The sequence below is a fragment of the Vicugna pacos genome, chromosome 22 (assembly GCF_048564905.1).
Source record: "Vicugna pacos chromosome 22, VicPac4, whole genome shotgun sequence".
Classification (NCBI taxonomy): domain Eukaryota; kingdom Metazoa; phylum Chordata; class Mammalia; order Artiodactyla; family Camelidae; genus Vicugna; species Vicugna pacos.
In genome coordinates this window covers 12,382,050-12,400,789 of record NC_133008.1, presented here as the reverse complement: position 1 = coordinate 12,400,789, position 18,740 = coordinate 12,382,050, and the positions used below count along the sequence as shown (strand labels likewise).

Here is an 18,740-nt window from a genome sequence, read left to right as displayed (position 1 = left end):
GTATGTGTCTATTTCTGTGTAAGTCTCACTACTCTATAAGGCAGATATTTTTATTTCCATTTTATAATCAAAATACTGTAATTGCAGTTCTAGTAGGTCAGTAACTCACCCAATGTCATATAGCTAATAAGTGGCAGCATCCCTGCTCTTAACAACTGCACAGTACAGCTTTTAAGTGGCCTAGAAACAGGGTTGCAGGAGATGGAGGATAAACAAGGGGAGACATGTACCATTTGCTCATTCATAAATCCTTGATTGAGCAAAGGGCCCCTTTCTTTGAGAACTGACTGGACAAGAGGTAAACACTTGACCCAAGCTGGCTTTTCTTCCCTGGATTTAGAAGCTAGCATTTAAAAGACGTTGGTTAGCCTCACCTGAATGGAAGACCTGAAAAATCAAGACCCGGGGGCAGCCATTCCATGCCACATGCTCAGAGAAGTAGCCAGTCTGCAGCACGAGGAGAAAGCAGCAGACACAGCGAAAGGATCTCCAGAAACCAGGCAGGCCCAGAAGGAGACTGAGAAAGAGCCGCCAGCGTCCTTGTCCCTGGTTCCAAGCCCTCGAGAGGCCTGACTGCACTGCCTAGTGTAGCGGTCCTCAGCTCACCCCTTTTAGGCCCAAGTTTTATCTGCAGTGGTTGTGGTCCTCATAGCCAAAGGATGCTTGACTCAGGGGAGTTGTGAGGACAGAGTGAACCAACGAGGACAGACTCACCCAGCACAGAGAAGATACTCAATTAATGTACGAGAGTCACCTTCACTTTGGACAACAGTACGCAAGTACCATCTTTGATGTCCCTATCCTGTCCATACCCCTGCCGTTTATAATTACGAACGTGAGAAGTGTGCTTCCCAGGAAATCCCAGGCCTGAGACTTCATTTCACAAGATGATTTGACTGTGAAGGCCGTGACTTCAGCCAGATTGCTTACGTCTTCCTGGTGCCCAGCCGTGTGTGCTGCCTTTCTTAGAATTCTCTCTGTGACAAGCCTTCTTAAGATTACAAATATGCCCTGGGCTGGATGGGGGCATGGTGTGGTATGGATCTTATTCTTGGCCCCAAGCTGACTTTTTCTCACTTATCCTTCCTGCAGATTCCAAGTATTACCTTGCAATGGCAAGAATCAAAATCAACTCCATAACTCTTCCCATTTGTATAGTGTCTTCATGCCGAATGTCTCTTCCGAATCTTACAACGGCCCTTGTGGGTAGATAGGGCCGATGTGGATATATTCTAATTTGGGAGTATTAATACATCTATAAATTTAATCCCACAGTACCCATGTGGGTAAAGTGCACAGAGGTTCAGAAAGGCAAAATGATTTTCCCAAAGACACACAGCCACTGAATAGCAGTGCCTAGACTGTAAGCAGGGCTTTCTTGTCTCTAGATTTTACACAATTCTCACCAGACCAAGGCTTCCCAGGGCCTCAACCTACCTCTCCTTCCTGGCCTTTCTCCTTGCCATTCATCTCTGTCCAAGGGAAACTGCAGGATAAGTGACACGGTTCCCCTGCCCTCATTTCTCTGAGTGGCATCGTCACTGGCTTGAGAAGCCTTTTGAGTTTTTTGAAAGAATGGCACGGTATAAAGTGAGGATTGGCTTAATGATGGCATAATGTATTCATAATGTATTCATTCACAGTTATTCCTGATTTTTCACATGGTGCTTGAAGGATAAATCATGTGAAATTTTCCCAAAGAGTATCAGTGTGCTGGAGACGGGAATTCAACTCTCGTGTTCACGTGTCTTGACTCTTGGAAATTCTGTCTTAGCAGTAGCCATTGGTGCGGCCGTGAGCTCATACAGCATGTTAAGGAAGACTTCTTATTTGGTTGCAGTCTGATCACTTGAAACACAAAATGAAGGTTTCCTTATCCTCTGAGCTTCCATGGTTGATGCAGCTTTGTATGCTTTGCAACCCAGAAGAACTCTTGTATCTTAGTTTTGCGTCCCTTGTCATGCTTAGGAAAATACAGGTGTAAGTGCTTTCAGACTAAAGAAATTCCCTTTTCCTTTGAAAGATCTTTAATTGCAAATTCTGTTTTTGAGGACTCTATACGACAATCAGAGCAGACAGATTTCGCGGTCAACATACTTGGTTTTGAATATTCCGGTCATGCTGCTTCCTGTGTCCCTGGAATAGTTATTTCAGCTCTTTGAGGACAGCAGCTCCTCAGCCAGGGGAATTCTGTGCCTGACTTGAGCTGGCCCACCGGGTCCGGTGGCAGAACTGCGCCCGCCTGCGGCCTCATGCCCGGACTCCCCAGGACTTTAGCCAAGACTTAGATGCCTCCTATTCCATCACCCCCTCAGCCAGAGCATTGGTATCACGGAAAATAAAAACATTCAAGTGTGTACTTTGTTGAGGTCACATGAATATAGAACACTCGGAAGGCGCATGGGAAGTGCAAGGCCTAACGAGGAATCTCTCTTGGGCCCCAAAGAGACCCACCATAAAGAAGACAGTAGGCAAGAGCTCTGCGCTAATGCCCGTGCTTAACGTGGCATCTCGTTTTAGACGGGACAGAGAAGTTCCACTCAGGGAGCTAAAAACGTCAATTAGAGTTAAGTGCATTTAGGGATGACGTGTCTGAGACCCTTAAGATGAGAAGGGCACAACTTGATGGGTGGGCAGTAAGAGATGAAGAAATGCTTAGGCTGTGTGAGCTCCGCAAGGCTGCAGGGACCACATTTTATTCAGTCCTGTGCCACAGCGCCTGACACATAGTAGGAGTTCAGTAATTCTTTGAACAGCGAATCAGTCTAAGAAATGAAGAGGGAGGAGGAAAAGAAGGAAGAGAAGCCCCCAGTACAGTACCTGACACGTAGTAGGTACTCAGTACGCACGTGTGCGCCTGGCACGTAAGAGTTCATAACAGAACATTGACTTGGAATGTGTGCGGGTGAGACAATTGGGTAACAGGAGGGACTCACAGCTTTTCCTAGAGGCTTGGCCTGTTTTGGACTCTGTGCTTCAAGGGAAAAGTCCCGCCCTCGGCACATGACGTGCTCCCCCCCCCCCCCCGTCCCGTAGAGGGACCCAGCCCCCTCCCCAACCCCACCTTTCTCCTGAGCCCCCTGCGTACTGGGAGGCTGGAAACAAATTGACAGAAACCTGGAGGAAAGTGACTCAAATGATTTAGGAGAATGGAAGGGCCGGCTTATGGGGCCAGATTAAAGAAGCTAAATATGTATGTCCTGCCTAAGTGACAACTAAATGGGGCGCTTGATGAGTCTATAAATACTTGGAAGATGTAAACGCCAAGGAGGAAAGGGAATTACTTAGCATGGCACAATGGAGTATTGGCATAATGGGATGATATTAAGAAAGGGAAAATGAAGGTTGAACATCAATAAAAAGCTTCCTGACAAAGAGAACCGTTCCTGACGGGGGACACTATTAAGTTATGTGCTGTGCGCCAAGGGAAGTAATGGCAGTCCCATTTCTGAGGGTGCTGGCAACCGAGCCAGCAAGGCAGGAGCCAAGGTCCGTCCTGACCGAGGCGCAGGAGCCAGGCAGGTAACCTTCGTGTCTGTGGCTGTCCAATCCTAGAACAGGAAAAAGGCTGCATCTTTCTGGGAGAACTCGGATGGCTGAGCCGCCCTAAAGGGTCAGACCCTGTGGAGAATGGTTATACCATCCGTTCGCCCTTCCCCGTCACTGCCGGAAAGAGTCATTCAACTTAAACGGTACCCGCATTTCCTGCAGGGTGGAGCGCGCGTTCTCCAGCACATGGCACCGGGCGCTTCACAAGGGCCGGCCCTGCCAGCCTGATCAGCCTCACCTGCCACCACCACTCCCCACACAGCCTCTCGGCACTCCCCAGACACTGCTCCACGCCTGTCTGCGGGCTTGTTCTCTGCCACAGTCCCAGACGTCACCTGCAAAGCCTTCCCTGCCTGCCCCCCACACCTCGGCGGAGTTAGGCAGCCTCTTCTGGTTTCTCAGAGCCTCCTGCGTGGGCTTCTGTTTGCGGCCCTCGCTGTACTGTGTCGTCACCGCAGTAAGCAGAGCATCGCCTCTGACTGTGAGCTCGCTGAGGGCTGGGACTGTGCCCTGTATCTGTGTGTCCCCAGGGTCTGACACAGAGTCTGCCACAAAGCAGGTGGCAGTAAATGTCTGAACAAAGCAAGGAACGAGGTTCTCTTCCAGCACTTTAATTTATTTATTTTGGGGAGAGGTAATTAGGTTTATTTACTTACTTATTTTTTAATGGAGATACTGGGGATTAAACCCAGGACCTCGTGCATGCTAAGCACGCACTCTGCCACTGAGCGATACCCTCCCAGCTCCCAGCCCTGTTAGTCATTGTCATTCCTTAGGCTCCCTCTGTAATTATTAGGGCAAAAGAGCTTCCAAATCTCAGGAACATCTTTGAATCATCTCCCTAACCTCTTGGCCAGGACTCTCTGTCATTTAGACAACTATAAATAAAAATCCTCAAATCTGAAAGGCAACATGCCATCCTCTGTGGTTTCAGTGTTAAACTCTAGACTAATCTTTAACGGAAAGTGCTTCTGAGGGCCAAGTGAATTTTCTAAAAACTACTCTTTTCTCCTCACACAAAAAAATCATTTTTAACCTGTTAAGTAAAATAATCCTCCACAGCTGGTTATGAAGATTTTTAGGTCCATCTAACCAAATCCCTTTGGGAAATCCGGGAGAATATAGTGACAGATGACAGGCAGTGCAACTTTGAACCTCCTACTATAAGGATAATATGTTTATTATGAAATACAATATTCATTGCGCTCTGCTTTGACGACTGCACGAGATGCCCTCGTGCCATTATGCCGGGTGTTGTTCTGTTGTGAAACGCAATACTCATTGGGAAGTGTTGTGATGACCGTTCAGTAAAGCAGCGTGCCGTGTCCCACTCCCTCCCGCGACTTTTGAATGGCCTCGGTTAGCGGTTACTTCATCACTGAACACTTAGTGTAAACGTGTGCTTGTAGTCATCTTTGTCGTGCGTATATATGTATGCTGGTTGGGGTTCATTTCGCCAGTCCGGATTCCCCCAGCTCACTGTGGGAGTGTTGGTCTGCTAGACCGGCCACCTCTCCACTACACGTGGCACTGCAGGGGCAGTCCAGCTTCCAACCCCTTTTCCCCATTGGCAGTCTTTTTTTCTTTTTTTTTTAATTGAGTTATAGTCAGTTTACAATGTTGTGTGTTTCCAGCGTCCCATTGGCAGTCTTGAATTTGAGGCCGTGTCCTTAAAGTTCTGAATCTGCCTGTGGCTGCAGTATCAGGTGGTTCTTCTTGGAAAGGTTTCGTTGACTGGGAAGAACTAGGCTATGCAGTCAAGGATTCTGACCGTTTCTCGCCGTCTCTGCTGCCACAGCCTTGCCAAGGCCCTCATCACTTCTCCACGGGACTCGTGCAGGAGTGTCTGAACGTGTTGCCTTGACTCCGGTACCTACGTCACTGCCATTCTCCAGTCCCACATCAGTTACCGTTCTAAATCACGGACTTCATCATTATTCAGAAGTCCTTGGAAAGGCTACCCTTCGTGTACTGGCCCAAATTCATTTCTCCATTTAGCATGACATGAAAGGCCTTCAATAGCCTGGACTCTGCCCAGTCTTCTCCTCACCCTCAGCTCTGCTTCTTTCCTCTCAGAAGCCTCCTGTCCAGGGATCTGACTATTCCTCACACATGCCAGGCCCTGTCTCCTGTGCTTTTTATCATTTTATTTTCTCTTCCCAATATATCCTTCTTTCCCAGTGATGCTATTTGTATCTTTTAAGATTCAAGTTAAATATTAGCTGTCCTGTGAAGATAGGCTGGTCTTCTAAGACAGAAAACATAGCACAGGGACCTTTGCTAGTGTCTCTTGAGCTGACACACACATTTGCTAATTTGGGGACCCCCAGAGGCTGGTATAGGCCATCTGAGGTTCTAGGCCTGGCTGTGTGGCAGTCATTCAGGCAGTACCGTGAACCAGAAACAGCAGTGTCACTATCAAAATTAGAGGAAAACGGCTTTGGAGTTAAAAGCTATTCTTTTACATAAAAATTTCCCCAACATTCCTACCTAGAGGAAATTTAGGTAATGTGTTTTGACAAGCGATGCTTAATTTTCACATCAAATCGAAAAGTGTTCTGTTGGATGCTGGTGAGAGAAGAGTGAGAAAGAGTTTCCCAAATAGTGCTGAGTGGCAAGCCCTGCGGCCTCCCGGTGCCCCGGGTTTGCCGGTTTTATTTTAATGCAGCAAGCTGCTTTATGAGATCTGCAGCCACTTGAAATATGATTTACTATTCGTAAAAAGTTTCAAATGGATAATGAAGATTCAAGAATGAGACTCACAGTGTGGTGCAGTCAATTTTGTTGCTGTTGCTCTCCAGTACATCTCTGCCATTGAAATGAATTATTTATTATAATTTATTTCAACCATGGAAAATAAAACTGTTTTCATTGTGATGTGCACTGTAACATTCCGAGTAGACACCTCACATGCAGTACTCTCAATTAATTAATCCTCAAGTTTCCTTCCAACTTTATCTTCTTTCTCATAAGCTAGGAGACTGACAGGTAATTCTTTCCCCAATAAACTGTGATTAAAATGAATGCTTTGAGAACTAGGGGTAACGTTGGTAATGGAGAAAATTGAAACTACAGCAAAACTAGGTTGTGTATTTCCTTAGATTTTACAATGGATAGAAGGCTTTTTAAATATTCTAGGCAATTTATCACTTGGAGAAAAAGCATCCCTTAACTTTTTATAAGGCGGGGGTAGAGGAGGAGAGTGCTCTTAGTTTAGATGTGGAAACATGCAGTGCTAACGTATGACCAGAGCCAGCTGAGTTAACCAGCCCTGCAGTACTCTTGTTGGTAAGAAGCTGTTTTTTATTTTTTATTTTATTTTTTTTTAAGCAAAGCTAGTATTAGACACAAGCCAAAAGACAAAGAGACAAGACTCCCAGATGATTTTTCAGAGGAGAATGGGTCACCTGTAATTGATTGCAATCTTGTTCCTTTTAAAAAGAGGCTCATCTCATCTTGCATTTTGTTTGTTTTTTTTTTTTTATTTAAAGTGCTAAATACTTGCTTCTGTTATGAGGCTGCAAAGACACTATGAGAACTTAGGAATGTACTTAAAATGTACAGATATTAGAAGATTTAATATAACTTAGGTGGTGGGACCTAGTTAACCCAGGCAGGAAAAATACATGCTTGTTTGTCCATTTCTTTCATTTTTCATAACATTCCATTAATATTACATTGGTAGACAGCAGATAAAGAGAACAGTTGATTCCTTTTCCCTAAAGATGACTTGTATCTAATTTGAGGAGGGTCACATTTCAATATCTGCTGTGCACGTGGCCTCGGAAACAACGCTTAGCAATGACAGCAGCTCCCTTACTTCCACACGCCCTGAAAACCTGGGAGCTCTTCCTCCTTTGGCAGCATTCAGATGCTTCCAGACCCAGGATCTTCAGCCGGGGCACGGGGCTCTGGAGGAGCTGCTGTGGAGATAGGTAGAAGCTTTCTCTGCTTTTTCAGATTCTACAGCACTATCCAGACAGCATGCTTTTTGTTTTGTTGTTTTTACCGCCGTTGCTAGGGCGAACCTTCCCCCGCCTCTCTTCACTGGCCTTTCAGAAGGCCAGTCACATGTGCCAAAGGAGTCCCGAGACTCAGAAACAGCTCTTGGGTGTTTGATGCATTGTTTTGATCCTCAAAACGTGAAACAACTCTTTGCATCAAAATCAAAGGCAATCTAGCTTGGCCAGTGGTACCTATAATTTTGTATCCTACCCCCTCTTCTCAAGGCCCCTGCCGAGCAGATTAAGGCGCCCTAGTCTGCAGGAACACCCTCTAGGGCACAGCGCTGGTCATCCTTGCTCTGCCCTCCTATTTCCATCTCTGTCTGGAGCTAGGCACATCTCTCATCTTTCCTTTGATCTGTCCTTCTTTTGTCTAAACCAAAGCTTCCTTCTCGGGCCCTCCTTCCGCCACCTTTTGGACAAGACAGGTTACTCTCGCCCCATTCCCATCCTCCATTTCCCTGAGCAGCAGGCAGCGCAGCTGCAGTGTAACTACAATGTCACGCAGCCCTGAACCAAGGGTAGAGAGGGAAGAGCTGAAGTCCCCTAAACACATTCAGGACTTGATCCCCGTAGACCGGGGTTCCTGCATATCACCACTCAGGTTCAGCTTTGTCTGTGTGAAGCAGATAGGGAGCAAGAGGGAGGAGCTTGAATTTTTTCACCTACTTCTTAGACTTTGGGAATTATTTCTTGGTTTTATTATTCAATGTGCTCAAAGAACATTAACAATGAAAAGGGTTCACTTTATAGAAAGTATTTTAACTCAAAGGAAGTTAGTTAATTTACCGTTTTTGCAGATGTTAATGTAAGTTGCTGTATCCGCGGTACTTTTGGTGGGAGGGAAACCAGTGGTTCAATGGGCCATTTTCCAGAGACACTATTAATTATGTCTACTGTTGTCCATCTTGAGAGACTGAAAATACGGTAACCAAATTTATAAAAGCTTAGGTGGGAGGCAAGAAGGTCTGCGGCAAAGTCAGCAGGAGCTGCTGCCCCGGATTCTAATCACAGGGATTTCAGTAGCTGTCTGCCTGGGGCAGGTGGCAGACTGGTGGACAGAGGAGATACAGAGGGCAGCCTATCGGGAGGCCCACTGAAGAGGGAAGAGTGAGCCACGCCCGGAAACACGCCTTTCCTCCCGCACCATTAACCTGCCGGAAGTCTGCAGTGGGGGCCAGACAGTGCTGGCAGGCTCGGTCCTCACTCACAGACGGCCTGCGGGGGGCGCCGACCTGCGCACATACCCTGCTCCACTTCACGTCGTGGTAGCTCCTGGCTGTGATGCTTTGAGCAAGTTACTTACGTGCTCGGAACTTAGGATCCTTCATCTATGAAGTGGGGGTGGTGTTTTCCTCAGGGTTAGCTGGAGGTTAGAGACGGAGCGTGCGCGTGCCTGACAGGGCTGAGCTCCCAAGGCCTCCCCGTAGACAGCGTCTGTTACTGTTGGGCAGTGAGATCGCGCAGGCGCAGCTTGCTCTGAGGCGGAAGCGCTTGTCATAGAAAAAGATGGTGCCTCAGCCCTTGGCCTTGGTGACCTGAAAGCCCCCACGAGGGCCCTTCCTGGGAGCTGCTGGCTAGAGAGGCCACAGTGGCTCAGAAGGGTTCACAGGCTCTGCACACAGAAGCAGGATCCTTGGAAATAAACAGCGGATTAGTCAGTCCCCTTTCAGCAACTTGGCTCTTTATACTTTAGCTGGTGTTTGCCTCCTCCGTTCCCATTCATGCATTTACTTATTCATTCTGGTCTCCCTTCCCCACCCCGCTGCAGCCATCACCCTGCCCTCACTCCAGCCGCACCTCTGCAGCCATCCTTCTCCGTCCAACTTCTAGGCCCACTGAGCCTCCAGCTTCCTCAGAAGGAGTACGTCCTCACCATTTAGCAGTAAGGCCTCCAACACAAAGCACATCTTTGCTTATTCTATGTCAGCAAAAGATGGAACAGGAGGCATCTGAAGGGAGAGCATGTAGTTACCACTGTGCTGTGGAGAGACAGCGACCCAGCATATTTAAGTGGGAAAGTCCACTTTGCTTTGTGCTTGCGTTTTATGTCCCGTTTTAGGGCAGAGTCATAGGAGAGGAGCCGAAGTGTGAACAGAGATCCATTGTCTTGTTTTGCTTTTCCAGGTCAGATATTTGTAGAGTAGCTTCGTGTTTTATCTGGAAGGTTACAGATTTTCAGAACAACAGAAACACTATCATTCAAAACCTACACAAATTCGTGTGCCAGAACAAATAGGAATGTTTTTTGGACTGTTTTCTATTTTAGGGGTTTTTTGGGGGGGGTTCACTGCGACTCCCAATGAAGCTAGCTAATTGTGAAGAGACTGTCTCATTTATCTGTACATGATCAAGACATGAAATGGGGCGCCTCCTTGAGCCATGAGACTCCAGTGGGTCAGGCCAGGGAGGGGTAACCATAGTCAGAGTAAAGGAACACTAGTAATGAGTGAGTTCCTCCAAAGGAAGTCGGTCCTCACAGCCAGCAGCCCTTCAAAGTGGTGGCCATCATCCCCCAGAGCAGAAGTGAAACAGAGTTACGTGAGGGCAGGGCCGATTTGGCCTCAGCCCTGACTGGCTCCCAAGCCTGCCTCTACTGCACCATGTTAGTTTCGTTTCTTTGAAAGAAAATTTCTATGAACTCATGCTGAAGCCTGTGGGAAAGAGGAAGAACAAGGAAGCGCTCGAGTCGGTGGAGTCTGGTTTTCCTGTGTGGACCAAGCCACAAGACTCCCCTTCCCAAGCTGTCCGTTCCCTGGAGCAGGATGGCCGCGTGGGCGGACACAGCGGATAATGTATGTGCTCTCTGGACTAGGGCTATGGGAAGCGTGGCCTGGGTTGGGCAAGTCTGAAATGGCCATGCCGGCCCTGCCTGTAACAGTGCGGGAAGGGGGCAGAGGTGCTGGGAGGGGAGGCCCGGCTCCTGCAGCGGCCCTTGTGCTGAACACTGATGCTGCTCTGTGGCTCAGTGTAGCCGGGGTCGGCGGGGTGCAGAGTCACCAGAAGCTCTCCTTTCAGTCCTGGCTTGTTTGCTTCGATAACCATAGAGAGCCTCCCATCAGAGATTTCACATTACCCGGAACAGGAATCTGTACTTAAGCATTTCACTCAGTGTTCTTCCATATGGAGCGTTCTTCCATATGGAGCGCCTTTCTCCAAAGGAATTTGCCATATTGGTTGAACTGTTTCCCCATATCCTCTAAGATTATGAGGAAAAAGAACTTTGGAAATGAGTTGCCACATCAATACCATCTGAGCAGATTTGCTCAGTAATTTCCATTTTTCCGGAAGAGTAAAAGAGAAAAAAAATCATCCATTTTAGCCAACTTTATTTTTAGAAAAGTATTTTATTCAAACATCTCCTTACTTATTACAGACATAAATACATGCATTCAGACAAATGAATCCACAGGAGAACCGTATAAAGTAATTGGCACATCACTTCAGGATGCTTTGTCAGTTACTGGAGGAGTTTGGTGCCTCTAACTTTAATCTTTTCCATTAAAATATCCATTCTGCCTTCAAATCGTGAAGCCCATAATATTTTAGACTGTCTCCATGGATCTGTTAGTTTTGCTTGTCAATTTAATTTGTGGCTCTATGACTTTGGATGGCTTGTTAGATTGTACATGGAAACGTGATCTGCAAATGATGTTCAACATGCCAGGCTTAAGATCTAGCCTTTCCCTGGGGACACTGGACATACAGCAAATGTGGAACTGGCAGGTTTCATGTGCAGCCAGCCTAACTGTTAGGATGACTGTGATGTATGGGATGGTGGATGTTCAGAGCTCACTACTATTGCATTTATACACCTTAAAGTTTATAACACTTTTTTACTCTTTGCAGCACTTTTTATATCCACCATCTCGTTTGATTCTCAGAGCTTCCTTGTGCTGGATTATCACTCACGTCTTTATAGCTAATGAAACTGAGACACAGCGAGAGAGGTTTAGTAGCTTGCCTGACATCACAGGGTAGATTGGGCTGCAGAAATGCCAGAGGACAAAGCCAGATGCCAGCAGAGCTTAGTCAGGGGTGGTGTGTGTGGTAGCCTTTACCACATAATTGCCAGTTTCCCCCGCCCTCCTTTGGGGAAAGGAGTTCTGAAGCAGTGAAAGCAGAAAGGCTGGAGGTGGGAGGTAGAGTCCAAGAAGCTGAAGCTGTAGCAACAGCTCCACACAGACGACCGAAGCTCGCTTCACTGCTCCTTGCCTGGCCTGTCGCAGCAGCCCCGTCTCTCTGGCCTCCTTCCTTCAGTGTCACCTGCACAGTACACATTCTCCATGTCCCCAGACAGATCTTTCTTAAGTACAAATCTAAGCAAGTGTCTCTTTTGCTGTAAACCCATCACTGGCTCCCACTGCCATCAGGAGGGAGTCCACATTCTTCATCGTGGTCTTCCAGCCTATACTGGGGTCTTGCTTCTGGCCCCCCTGTCTTCTCCCCCACCGCACTAAGTTCCTTACCATGGCAGAACCCACTGCGTTCATTCTCAACCTCCTTTTTGGCTGCTTCCTCTGCTTAGAACACACTTATGATGAACTAAAACACGACCTTCTCTGTGGAGTCTCTCCTGACTTCTCAAGGCCCCAGAGGCATCCTGTCCCCTGCCTGCCTGCAGCCGCTTTGCCAGCCCTGTTTCTGGTCTCTCCTTTGCTGAGCGGTCTGCCCCAGGAAGCTCTTAGCTTCAGGGACAGAGGTTGTGGCAGGTGCCTGTGTTCTCTTACCCTCTCCCAGGTGTCTTGCAGACTTTGAATTCAAGAGGATGGATGAGCATAAAATGTAGGAGTGAAGTGAGTAAGGGAATGAATGAAAGAATGAAGAACAAAGGAGAGGACTCTGCCTGCGCCAGCAGGAAACAGGATTTCCAGGGTTACCTGGAATGTGTCCCTGTTCTCTCTCTCTCAGGAGGGTTGTGGAGAGATGTCCCCCCTCCATAACTTGACCTTGTTGGTGAAATGAGAGGCGGAAAGGATGGTGACCTGGGCTTTTGCCTGGTGACCGAGCTTAGAGGAAAGCACATCAGAGCTGAGAGGCAGGGACCGATCCTCTTGAAGCTGTGGCCTCTGACTGCTGTGCGCCCGGAAGGTTCTCAGCAGAGCTTTTGGTGGTGGGGGCTTTTCCTCAGGGAGCTGAGCGTCTTTGCCAAGAGCTCCTGCAGGCAGCATTGCAGGCCTCCAGAGTCCAAGCTGCTTGAGCAGGAAGAGTCCTCATGGCTGTGGGCAAGATTCGGGGGTAAAATGTGAGCACATAGAAGGCCTCGGACTGGGGGGACTCTGAGCCAAGGCACCAATGTCTTCATGTGACTCTGTCTTCTAGACGATGTCTGTCCTCATGAACACTATTGTCTTTGAAGACTGTCGGAACCAGTGGTCAGTATCCAGGCCTCTCCTGGGGCTCATCCTGCTCAATGAGAAGGTGAGTGTGATTGCAGGAAACTGAGGCAGAGAGGAAGCGATCCCGGGGAAGAGGGCGCAGCCGTACGCCAGGCCAGGCTGTGACAACGACAGACAGGGGACCCAACTGAGCTTGAGCTGGGGACTTGAGCCCCCGGGGACAAGGCCATGTTCCCCCAGAAGGCCCTTCCCCAAAGGCCTCAGATCTCCTTCAGGTAAGCCGAGGCCTCAAGACTAGCTCTCCTGGAGCCCAGAGCCCCTGCACTGGGCAGGCGGTTTGCTCAGCACTGCTTCAGACTCACCCTCACTCCCCTCCCTGTTGCCCGAGATTCTGGGCAGCAACCCCCTTTGCTCCTTCCTTGGCCTCCTCTCATGTCTGAGACGCCCACTGCCCTCGCTGGCAGCAGCAGCCGCTCGCGGTCACCCCAGAGGCAGCACCCTTCGGCAGGAGCACGCGCCACTCCGGGCGGCCTCCCAAGCTCTCCGGCTTGCCCTGTGACCCGCCCGTCTCCCCAGCAGTCGGCAGGAACAGTGCATTACTGCTGGGGAGAATGAATTGTCTATACAATAAGATAGTACTGGGGAAAAAGACAGTGAGATTAGAGGCAGCCGCATACATTAAAATTCAAACTGAAATCCCAGCCTTGGAAGGAAACTAATAGAAGAAGAAAATATATCAAAAAGAGGAGAGCTGTCTCATCACTCACCTGTGCTGAAGTATCCAATTTTAGCCACATTCAATAGCGGTGTCATTCATCTTCCCTCGGTGTTATTGTGATTTAAATCCAAGCTCTATAAAAGAGAGCAGTTCTTTTAAAATGATTGAGAGGGAATAAGGGCAAATTCAGTGTTTAGAAAAAGCTTATGACATCACGATATTATACTTTACTGATGGAGGCAATATTTCATGGTTTGGGATGAAAAACTAATAATTTTCTATTTGGTGTGAGTCACTGCATCATTATAAAAGGGAAAAATAAGTAGTTTTGTGCATTCCCAATCTTGTTCAGGAAGACACTGTGGTTTAAGTGTAATGCCTCTGATATATAGTATTTAAGTATTAGTCTGACTACATATTAATTATGTGTGTTTTTGATGTGAGCTGTTTTAACGTATGATGGAAATTAAATATCATGCTGTTTGGACTTGGAAGGATAAACACGTGACCAGCAAAATGTTGTCTCTGTGCTAAAATTAGGCTGTTCCCAATGATTAGGAGCCACTTTTAGCAGAAGAGTTGGTGTTTGTACGAAAGCCCAGGGGCCCCGGCAGAGGGGAAGGGGCCGAGCGGTTCTTGGAGACCGAGTGTGACAGGCACCTCCCTTAGTGCCGGAACGCTCTCCCAGAACGAAGCACGGCCCTCCAGCCCACCTCACCTAGCAGGCCCGTCCTAACCCAGGAGGACGGGGACTTGGGACAGAGCCTGGGATGGTTTGAGGGGTAGTCGTTCACTAAAGCCACAGAAGATGAGGAGGCCTGAGGGGGATCCTGGGCCTGGCCTGCAGTCACCAACCTGCTTCCTGGCCATCTTCAGTGAAGTTCCTCCCCTCGGCCTGAGAGCCCTTCCTCTGCCGGGTGTTCTGTGATTAGCGGGGGTGAGAGTCAGGAAGACGTGAGTGTTCTTGGTCCCCACCGAGGAGGCGAGGACTCCCATCAGCCTACATTGTTCAGTGACAATAAAACAGTTAGAGCAAGAGGTTTTTATGGAAAGGGATGGTACAGCTTACACTCAGGAATGTCTCTGTTGCTTTGCTTTTCTTTAAAGGCTTAAAGTCCACAGTGGGTCTGGACCAGAGCTCCTTTGAGCGTTAGGAGCCCCGAGCACTTCAGAGCTGGTCTGCCCCCTCCCCCGCAGCCCCCCTCAGGCCCAGGTTTGGAGCCCGAGCGCTGACGCTCCTTCTGTCTCCCAACAGTACTTCAGTGAACTGAGGGCAAGTCTGATAAGCAGCCAGCCGCTCCCCAAGCAGGAGGTCCTTGCCCAGTGCTTCAGGAGCCTGATGGAAGGAGTGGAGCAGAATCTGTCTGTCAAGAACAGAGACAGGTAAGCAACACCCAGCAGCTGAGCATCTCTAGGGGAGGCAGATGTTCCAGGTTTGTAGCAAATAGCTGGATTGTGCGTATTAACACAGCTCCCAGACTGATGCGGCTTTTCTGTTACAGCTGGTAATCCTAGATTCGATTTAGCTGCCTCCAATAAACATGCCTGAGTATTTGCTTTCTTCCAAGCGTCATGCTAGGCGCTGTGCAGGATGCTGAGGTGAATAAAATGCAGCCTTTGCCCTTAAGCGGTTTATAATCCAGCAGGAGAGATATAAAGAAAAAAAAATAACTGAAAAGGCCAAAAGAAGGAGAGCTTAGATCTGCTATGAAGGACAAAGAGAGGCTTCCTGGCATTTGAACAAGCATAGGCTTTGAGGTCAAATAGACTCCAATTTTAATTTAACCCAGCCCTTTATAAGCTGTGTGGCACTGAGTAAGGCAATCAGCTTCTCTGATCCTCAGTTTCCTCACAAGTAAAGCAGACATGATGGTAATTGGTTGTGATGTTTGAAAGTGGCTGGTTTTGCAAAAACACAGACAGGTAAGTTGCCAATGAGATCTTGATGAGAGGAACTGGAACTTACCACCTCTGCCTGAATTCATTCATGCATTCATTAATTCATTTAGTTCACAAAATTTTATTGAGATTCTACTATGTGCCAGGCACTGGGGATACCAGTGGGGAACGCATTGTTCAAGGAGTGTCTAGTGGAAGAGACAGGCATAATGAATGATGGGAGAAAGAAAATGTTTTCAGGGAAAAAAGAAACCTGCCCGCCTCATCCTTCTATAAAAGCGGCAGCATTCAGATGCTACACTATTTGAAATACAAATTATTGGTCTCCGTGATGAGAGGCTCCTTTGGTAACACAAGGCCAAGTCGGACGGGCTTTGCGGACATGTTCTCTTGACTGCTTGTTCTGTGCCAAGACCCTCTGTCGGGCAGGAAGGGGCAGCCTCCGAAGCCAGCAGGAGGAGAGACTTAAGGAAGGAAGGAGGGAACCTTCCCTGGGTGCCTCAGGGAGGAAACTACTTCCCTTGAGGCTTGAGAATGTGAGTACCACCTCGTGAGCCGCTCTGTGAAACGGTGTCAGACAAGCTCCTTGTTTAATGAGAGCACCAGCCCGCCAGGACTGGGCGATCCACGCGCCCGGCACTGTCTCACTGGACTCAGTAAATTCCTCCTTCCCACAGCCCCGTAAGGTAACCACTCGTGCGGGCACCAAGACGAGGTTAAGTATTCATCTGAGATCACCCAGCTTAGTCGGGGAGCCAGGATTTGAACCTACGTAGTCTTACCCAGTACACTCTGTTTTTGAAGCATTAAGTTCAATTTTCTTATCTGCAAATGAGGCTGTTAATACCTATTTTGGGGAAGACTTGTGATAATTAAATGAATTAATATGTAAACTTGACCAGTGCCTGGCACATAAGCTTTTGTTCTTTTCGTTATATTCCTTACCATCTATGTGTAATTTGACTTTTTAAAATAATTTTTAAATAGCATAACCACAGAATGCACCCCTCAAAATGGTCAGAGTGCATTTGCTGGTAACGCTTGTTTCACGACAGGGGAAGGAGAAGGGTGCTGCTGGAGGGAAAGTAGTGGCCCAGAAAATGGGAGGAAGGAGCAGGGTCTAGGGCCCTCTCCAGGGTCCTGAACTCCACTGTGGCTTCAGCATCCAGAGGTTCACACAGCCTCGGCCCCACCACTGCCCTCGGCCCGGTCTTCCTCTTTCCACAGGTTCACCCAGAACCTTTCCGTCTTCAGAAGAGATGTGGCAGAGGCCCTGCGCAGCGATGGCAGCCCTGAGTCCTGTGGCCTGGACATGATGAGCTAACCTGACTTCTGACCATGTGCCGAGCAGCCTTTATCAAGAGACTTTTGTGGGTCTGGGTCCCAGGACAGTGATATTGGCTAGGGGAATCTATTTTTCAAGACAAACAAACAAACAACAACAAAAGCCCTACATTTTTGTAAGTTTAGCCTAGTTGAAAGAATTTATAATAGTGCACAAAAATTATAAATTCAGTCTTCACACTGAAAAAGCGAAATATGTGTTTTCAGTCTTTCTATGAAACATCATTATCTTTGTTCTTATAATGCTCTGAAAGGATGTAGAAACAGTATTTAACCAAAGAACATAATAAACCAGGTTTGCACCTGTGTACTAGTTAATGGTTCTGCAGTCAAGGCTGTGATTTTGTTGGAGGTGCAGCCTTCAGCAGGGTCCCAGATTGAGACAAACACCACTTGAACCTGCGAAGTTGGTGGCAGGTAGCTATGAGTCCGGAAGCAGCAGCGCGGGGGCTCTGAGCTGCGGGCCTTTAGCAGGGGCTGGGAGCTGTCCAGCGCATCCCACAGGACTGCACCCGGCCCTCCCCGCCTCCGCGGCATCTGATAAAGTTGAGAGACAGTAACACGATTAAATGTCTTACAAACAACATTTGCTTTTCACTGGCATAAATCTGAAGTGGTTTAGTCTAGAAGAATTAAGCTGTGCAATTACTGCCTGCAGAGCTATTTCCTCAGAAGGCCCAGGTAGCCCCAGCAAGAAGTTCTGGGTGCTGCCAACACCCAGTCCTTCTGCCTCCATTTAATTTTTAAGAGATGCTGAAGCTATCTAATTAAAATACAGACTCAGAGCAGCTCTGCCTTCCTGAGCCACCCAAAACAGTTCTAGGTGCTAAAGCACAGATTTTCGGAGAATGAGGATATCAGCTGGTTGCCATACCTCCACAAAAACTCTCATCACTGTGAGGACTGCAGTGCAACCCAAACCGAGGACAAGGACACGGAGGAGGCCTTTTACAGTTTGGGATAGACTGTAACGAGGCTATTCACTTGGCATTGCCACTGTCAAATGGCTTGGCGTCTCACTGCTCTGTCTTCATGGTTCAGGCTTGTAATAACCATTTCTGATAAGACATGAAAAGCTGGCCGTACTGTTGAAGAAGAAGTAAGTCCACAGCCTCTTGTTACGACCTCGTTTCTCAGACTAGTGTTTCGTGAAGCCTTTCTTGATGGTTGAGTTTCACAACAGGCTTGTCGCATAAAAGCAAAGTCACCCAAGTTTATCTCCAAGTGTTTGTCTTCCATGTGTGAACCCAGGAAATCAGGGAAAAGTGTGTTCTAGGGTTACTTCCGGTACTTAATGGAGACGTAAACCTCGGCTTTACGTATTTCATTAGCAGCGGGATATATAATTTTCCTTGAAAAGGCAATTCTGAACTTCATAAAAAAAACTTCAACTGTTTGGAGGTGTCTGGATCGAGAATTTTCTGTTTCTCGGGGGCTTATTACTGCATACCACGCATCCCCCCGAAATTCCTCATAGAAGGCCTATCCCATTCTGGCACTGTTTTCTTTACAAAGGCCCGAGACCTAAAAGCATCATGTCATTTACATTAAAATGCTCACTCGAAGATCCCCAAGTGCACTTGCCTTTCTTGACTGCGTTGCCCAAGGCTGCCAGGTGGTTTCACACCAGCCAGAGAAGGCTCCGTCTTGGCGTTGGAGAGCTGCTCAGGGAGGAGGTCATCAGGCCTGCTCGTGGGGCTGGATTTACAGAGCACACCGTGAGGCACAGCACCCGCCAGGGGACAGACTCAGCAAAGCGGTGGACCAGCCGCCACGCCCTCCCCTCTGGTCCCCTGCCTTAGTCCTCACAACAGCCCTGTGAAGGCAGACAGCATCACTCCCACTTTTCAGGTGAGGAAACTGAGGCTCAAAGGTGGTACCTAGCTT

At 48.0% G+C, this 18,740-nt stretch overlaps 1 protein-coding gene across 2 annotated transcripts in view; it reads left to right on the top strand.

Moving 5' to 3' along the window:
* Positions 1-17,158, top strand: part of RANBP17 (RAN binding protein 17) — a 267,383-nt gene extending 250,225 nt beyond the window's left edge. For both annotated transcript variants that reach the window (XM_072947248.1, XM_072947247.1), the window contains 3 exons: positions 12,876-12,974; positions 14,866-14,993; positions 16,737-17,158. In XM_072947248.1, coding sequence (XP_072803349.1) covers positions 12,876-12,974; positions 14,866-14,993; positions 16,737-16,833 — 324 coding nt within the window. In that variant the 3' untranslated portion in view covers positions 16,834-17,158. The remainder of the gene's footprint in view (positions 1-12,875; positions 12,975-14,865; positions 14,994-16,736) is intronic.
* The last annotated feature ends 1,582 nt before the right edge of the window (positions 17,159-18,740 follow it).